Source organism: Megalops cyprinoides, chromosome 25 (assembly GCF_013368585.1).
Source record: "Megalops cyprinoides isolate fMegCyp1 chromosome 25, fMegCyp1.pri, whole genome shotgun sequence".
NCBI lineage: Eukaryota > Metazoa > Chordata > Actinopteri > Elopiformes > Megalopidae > Megalops > Megalops cyprinoides.
Window position 1 is genome coordinate 9,159,592 of NC_050607.1, and position 7,284 is coordinate 9,166,875.

Consider the following 7,284-nt stretch of genomic DNA (forward strand, 5'->3'; position numbering starts at 1 on the left):
CTGCGCAACGAGATCGCGGCGATTTGCGCATATCAGCTGCAGCCGCTGATTTGCGCTCAGTGTGTTTTCGTGTGCACGCCGTTGAAATTGTTATGGAGAAAAAAAAACGCATTTTTGTGAAAATTTTTATAATAAAACTTGGGTTTACATGTGTTAGTTTGTCTGAATGCCTGTATGTTTTTCGGTTAGCAATCTTCCACATATAGCAACACGCGTGCGCTCCAGCGAAGTGCAGCTAAACGATTCAGCGAGCACAGCATGCTAGCAGCGTGACTGTATCCTGCGTTCAATACAACATGACGAAAGAAATCGTTCTTCCGAGGTGGTCAGTCGTTGAACGTACACCTTATGTATGTAGTTAGCAATTTATAATTAGGGGTTCGGCTTCCACGATTTGTGCAAAGGATTAATTTATTCATCGGATTTACAGGGTAATGTATTGCTAATGGTTGAATGAGACCCCTGTTCACCGTTTGGAGATGAGTGCACGTCATAATGAAGTGTCACTCGGCCCTGTTTTTATCACCCTCTTTCAGCCCCCAAGAGAGAGACTGGGTGGAGGCCACGCCCAGCCTGGAGATGACTACCATTAGTCAGACTGCACATCTGCCTGTGAAGAAAAGACTCCAGCTGTATACAGGGACTGAAACAGCAGGTATGACTTCCCCAACCCAAAAGGAGCCAATCAGCAGGAACCACATTCCCTCTGTGTGGATGGGTTCTGCATCTAATGCATATGTGCATGTTGACACTCTGTTTACATCCTAAGAATGTGGTTGGCCACTTGGGCATTTGTGAATCCAGTCACCTGTGTGTTAGGAGGAGCTAACAGACACCAGCTGCAGGGAGAGAACTTGGCCCAGCCCTGTGTGTGTGTGTGTGTCTGTCTGTCTGTATATAAGAAGTGACAGTCACTTAGGTGAGCAAAGTTTATTCCCCTTTGGAGATATCAGTTCAACTCTGCATTCTCTGGTGTCTTTGTGATGTCACACAGGAGAACTTTTTGCATGGACAGCCCGTTGTTACCAAGGAAACTAATAACTCCCATGGATTAGTGGATGTGATTTTTTTATTTCCTGTCACTCTTATGTGGTCCATCCCAGCTTGCCACATAGATGTCTGTATGGCACACATGTGCTTCATTGTAGCTGTGAGCTTTTTTTTTGCCAAAAGCACATTCCCTTTAAGCTTTTTCAACACCGGCCTGCCAGAATGACTTGAAAGGTTAAAGGTCAGAGAGCAGTACAGGAAATTCCTGTTATCCTAAGTGCACTAAGACACGTTCCTCCCCCAAGAAATCTGTGTTTCTCACCGCATTCTCTTAGATAAGGCCTCCATTTAGGTGTTCTACTGCTGAAACAAACAAGAATAAGAAACTTGTGCCAGTCCTGCCTCACATTCAATTATCAATACACTCTTCTGGCCTGGCTGCAGAGGTTTAAAGTATCCCCAAAGCAATGTATTAATATGTGCGAGACTATTGTTAAATAAAGTGATAACTTAAACAAGACAATAATGGATTAAAATATTGGGCAGGTGCTTCCAGCCAGTGCCTTCAAAGATGTAGTGCTTCCCTCTCCCAGAAGAAGTTTTTTTTTGTCAGCAGAAGGATAAATTGCAATATTCAAAATATTTGTATGTAGTTGGTGGGAATGTATTGGTGTGAGAATGCATCTCAGTTTCCACCTCACCTGTCTCAAAATTACTGCTGAGCCTCTAATCTTTTGGATGTTTTCTTCTTTTCCCTGTTTTCTTTCCTTCTGTACTTTCTCCTTCTGTCTTTCTTACTCTCTCATTCTGTGTGTGTGAGAGAGAGAGAGTGTGTTGCTGTGTACTTCTGTGCGTGACGTGGTGTATACACACGTGTAAGTTTTGCAGTGATTCTTTGGGCTGAAAAGATTGATTGGGGATCGATAGAGCTACTGTAAACTGTGGTGTCTCTTGCAAATGAGTTTCACTTTAAATACTCATGGAAAGTGAGTTTGTGTGTGTGTGTGTGTGTGGGGGGGGGGGTCAACAGGTCTGTCACCCCTGCTTAACGTGACAGCAGCATATATACAGCACCTTGGAAGGAATAACACATGCTGTCCTGATTATATGTCTGGGTATGGCACGTCAATTTAATCTTATTCAGCCATGAGTCCAGTTTTTGGCAATCCTTCAAGAAATGAATACAGACCAACTGAACATGAAAGAGAGATTAGTTAGTAACTGATTCACGCCTCAGCAAATGACAAAAACAACTGGTAGCTGTGTTTTGGAACTGCATTTCCCAGGAGGCACTGCGCTGACAGAGCGTCTGCAGGGGTTGATCAGATCGGTTACAAGTGTTTTCCACAGAGCAGGGCAGACACAATGGGAGTGCAGACGCAGGGGATGGTGTGTTCTCCACGGAGCTGGGGGATCCTCCCCTGCTTCAGCGGCCGACGTACACCTCCAAGTCCGGGATCCAGCAGATCATCGAGTGCTTCCAGTCCGGTACGAGAACCCCTCCCCCCCCTTCTCCCCGCCTTGCTTATGGGCTGAATGGCGTGGCATGCTAACGGCGCCCCCTGGTGTTTTCTCTGCAGGCACGCAGCAGCTCAGGCACATCCTGCTGAAGGAGGTGGACACCATCTTTGAGTGCAAGCGCTGCCGGAGTCTGTTCCGTGGGCTGCCCAACCTGGTCACTCACAAGCAGTTCTACTGCTTCCCCAGACCACCTTACCCGAATGGTCAGTTGTTCTCTCTCTCGCTCTCTGCTCTGCTCTGTTCCTCTCTCTGCTCCTCTTTCTGCCCCTCTGTTTTCCTTTTATGCTCCTCTTTTTTTTTGCTACCCTGTCTCTGCTCCTCTATCTGCTTTTCTTTCTCTGCTCTGCTGAGCTCATTGCTGTTTGTTGTCATTTCTCTTCCGTGTTCCTGCTCTGTTGCTATGTGCCATTTTAGCTCTGTTGTGTGGTATCCTGCTCTGTCTGTGAGACAGTGATGCTCAGAAGGGCGGTGTGGCTCATTCTCCTCCTCTTTACTACCCCCCCCCCCCCCCCACCTCCACAGACCAGCTGCAGAGTCACACTGTGCCAGGTCAGTGGGAGGCCACCTGTCCACAAGTGATGCTGGAGCCCATTCAGACCAACAGGAACGCTGTGTTCCAGTTCCCGGTCAAGGACACAGACCAGAACAACCAGGTGGGCAAGAAAGCTGCTGAAAACCCTGGCCTGAGTGAACTCTCAGGTAAAGAGCCTGCTGCGGGGGACTGGGCCCTGCTGTTGGACCAGTCTGAGGAAGAGGAAGAGGAGGAGGGGAAAGAAGAAGAGGAGGAGGAGGAGGAGGGGAGGCAGGAGAGGCAAGGGAGGCAGGCGAGGCAGGGGAGGCAGGAGAGGCAGGGGAGGCAGGAGAGGCAGGAGAGGCAGGTGAGGCAGGTGAGGCAGGGGAGGCAGGTGAGGCAGGGGAGGCAGGAGAGGGAGGTGAGGGAGGTGAGGAAGGTGAGGGAGGTGAGGAAGGTGTACAGGAACGTGCGGTTGCCGGGCTTCGACTTCAGGCAGCTCTGGTGCAAGCTGTGCAACAGGCAGTTCTCCAGCAAGCAGACCCTCAGGAAGCACATCCAGCTGCACCGGGACGGCGACAGCGACGGCGTCTTCGTCAAGTTCTACAGCTGCCCGCTGTGCACGTACGAGACCCGCCGCAAGCGTGACGTCCTCCGCCATGCATCCTTCGTCCACCAGCAGTCCTCCCGCCAGCTGGCCATCATGGCGGCTGGCCTGGAGGACCGGGCGTTCAACAAGCCCGCCACCGCCATCCTCACCACGCGGTAGGGCTGCTCCATTATGGCAAAAATCATAATCACGATTACCTTGGTCCATGTTGAGATCACGATTATTTAACATGATTATGCATTGACTTTGGAAACATCATGCATTTATTGAACTTTTAAAAAAAACTTTTTAACCCTTTCGCACGTAACTTATTTTTATGCTATGTAGCGCACGTTACGTTACATGGTTTATGTTTTCATTAGTGTTATTAAGCTTCTCATAGTTTTCAGTTAGCATTAGCTATATTTTTTAATGTTAAATCGCTGTTTCCTCAAAGCTAAAATTAGCTAGAATTTTTCCAATCCAGTGTTCTAATTGCACCGGTTTTAGCATACGCACTAAATGGCAAATCACACCGGTGTGACCGTTGAAAGGTCCTGACCGTGTGACCATGCTCGAAAGGGTTAACAGTGGATTTTCTTGAACTTTAAATATAATTCAACTGAAAAACAAATAAAAAATAAATGTAAAAAATGTGATAAATAAACATAATAAATGATATATTTCACTTAACGCGTTTTATCTCGATTATCTTGTTTTCATAATCATTGGAAGCCAAAATTGTTATTGAAAATAAAATTTGATTAATCGCCCAGCCCAACCACGCGGGACACCCAGGAAAACAACCGCTTCTCCTGTGAGATGTGCGGCAAGGACTTCGCCAAAGAGTCTTACCTGGTGGCTCACAAGAGGAGGCACCAGGACACAGAGTAGCATCGAGCTCCGTCCTCTGGTAAGACTGCCGTGTGTAACTGCTAACTTACCCAGAAGCCCCTGCTGTCTCCCTCAGCCCTGATTGGCAGGCTGTGCTTCTGTTGTCACGTGTGTTTGTCTTTTAACGCCACAGCCTGAGCTATCAATTACATTACATTACATGCATTTAGCAGACACTCTTATCCAGAGTGACTTCCAGCACAATAGAACATAAGTATATCCATTCCAGTTAAATGAGCAAGTGTCAGACCAGGCTACCAACAGTCCCTGACCAGTGAGTGTGAGTATAAGACTATTCAAGCCCTACCACAAGATAACTTGTGCAACCTGACGAGACAATGGAAGCCAAGTACACTACATCAGTTGTTAATACGCTTAATCCAAACTGCATCATGATACTACATGCAAAATAAACACAAATCCTACATGTAGTAGGTGTTAGGGGACGGGGATTGAGGTAGAACCAAGATGCAGCCTGGAGAGGTGGGTCTTCAGTCTGTGACAGAAGATGGCCAGTGCTTCTGCTGTCCTGACCTCCTTGGGGAGTTCATTCCACCCTAAACAGAGTGTGCTCGCTCTCAGAAAACAGTCCTGCATTTCCCCTGGCTGTGGATTTGAGGGGTCTGAGCTCTCAGTAGTTTGTAAAAGTTTGCCATATCCCCGGGACAAGGTCCAGTGTGCTGTTGATAAATGATTTGTTTTTGCTTTATTTACATATTTTTAATGTTCCTGTTACGCAGAGCCCCGTGATTACTGCTCAGCTGGAATGTTGCAGCCGTAACGTGATGCGTAACGGGCCACCGTGACAGGGGAACCCGGCACGCTTTTAGCGTTCCGCGTGCTCTCTCTGTGGGCCGTTTCCCCCGGGGACTGCAGGAAGCGACAGTGGAGAGCAGATTGCTCGCCGCTCAGCGTGACACGCCGTCGTCTCGCTGCTGTTGTGCCGCTCGCCGTGCCAGCGCTCTCCGTGCGTCTGCGTGTCTCTGTCCCTCTCGAGCCCTGTGATTAATGCAACCTGCCAGGGGTACAGAGCGACCTCGAAAAGCAGGCCCAACACACTGCAGCGCTCTGACTGTGCTGAAGACTCATGCTACAGACTGGCATTCCCTCTCTGGTGCCAGTGTTTATTTGGCAAATGCTCTGGTCAGAGTGACTTTACAGGGCAGTCATTATTGCATTGTTGGCATTTAGCAGATGCTGTTCTCCAGAGCGACTTAGCAGGTTACAGTTTTTACATGTTATCCATTTATGTACCTGGAGTTTTACCGAGGCAACTCTGGGTTAAGTACTTTGCCCAAAGGGCACAGCAGCAATGCCCCAGCGGGGAATCAAACCAGCAACAGTTACAGGCCCTGCTCCTTACCATCATGCTACACTGCCGCCCCGCTCATGGCAAGATGCATGAAATATCATATCACAGGAGCAGCACAGGTCCCGTACGGCCTGCAGCATAAAGTAGGAAAGGCTAATGACATTGTTTTATGTGTATAAGAAAACTGATTGAAAAAAAAATGTGCTGCCTGAGGATAAAGTGGATTTCAGGACACACTGCTGGAGCAGATCCAGATGCTCCACTAGGGGGCGCAGTTCTGTGGCTCAGCTGCCTGTTGATGTTATGCTGTGTTTGTAATGTTTAAGTCCAGTGTCTGAAGAAGGTGAGGTAAAGAGCTCGGCTGATAAGGCCAGGTCATAAGATCCTTGAGTGTCCCCTTCTAGCATATTCTGCGTCCAACCGCAACTACCTAGTTGCAAGAGCAGTGTTTTTTCCATCAGTTGAAAATGTCAACATTGTGTCTGAAACCTGGAAACCACTAAAGCTTGTCTTAAGTGGGTTAGCTGAACTTATGAACTGGGTGTGCTGTGGTTAAGCTGAATCCGGGCTTTGTGACTCTTTCACGCTGCGCTAAAAGCTCCTGTGTGTTTTTGCCATTTCTCTCAGCTTGGCGGCGGCCTGCGGTAAACAGAGGGGTGTGTGTGCCGTCTGTCTCAGTGTGCAGGGACGGCGGGAGGTCCTGGGGGTGTTGGTGCTGCAGCAGGGATGAAAAAACGGCGTGCTTAAAAGGAGCCCTTAATTGAGTGCGGAACTCCGTGTAACACCTGCTGCTGTTTCCTCCGTCCCACAGATCCCCACGGCTGACGCACGCAGCACACCGTTCCCCCCGAAGCAATGCACACGACAAGAGAAGCACCAGTGGAGATGGAGAGAGACCGACTGACTTCGGGATAACAAGAAATACTGTTGTGGGTCCTATTTGGGAGTGTCTTTGCACCAGCTGAATATTTGAGTGTGGTACACGACAGGTGTGTCCAGCACATCCGCACCTGTGGCTCTCTTTCCCATACCTGCACTAGGGGGCAGGCAGAATGTGGCTATTTTTTGAACTCAGGACACAGTATTTTTAGTCGATTTTTAGTAGTACCTTTTTTTTTTTTTTTTTTTTTACTTTGAAGAGAGGTCTTCTGTTTTCAGTGCGGAACAGGTTTCTTGCAGTTAAGGGTGTTCCTGTATTCAGTTCAAGCATATATGCAGGTGTCCTGTAAATATGTCTCCTGTCCTATCATGGGAAAGTTATGCAGTCTGAAGGTTGGAATGAAGCTCAAAGCTGTTCTCTACAGTTTTCCTTTATTCTCAAAATAGAAAGGTCCTGAAACGTGAAAAAAATCATATTCATTTCTAGCTGATTGATGCTCCTACAGTGATTTTCTGAGGGTGTTCATAACCATGATGTATATTTTTCAGTTACTGGAAAAGTAGTCCATAGTGTCTTGCCATCTTATG

General features: G+C 47.9%; 1 protein-coding gene across 1 annotated transcript; it reads left to right on the forward strand.

Annotated features, from left to right (window-relative positions):
- Positions 1-495: 495 nt before the first annotated feature.
- On the forward strand, positions 496-3,791 carry znf800b (zinc finger protein 800b). The gene is made up of 5 exons (XM_036519692.1): positions 496-655; positions 2,341-2,478; positions 2,571-2,714; positions 3,034-3,164; positions 3,435-3,791. Exons 1-5 carry the CDS (start codon positions 496-498, stop codon positions 3,789-3,791), a joined length of 930 nt encoding a protein of 309 aa, XP_036375585.1.
- The last annotated feature ends 3,493 nt before the right edge of the window (positions 3,792-7,284 follow it).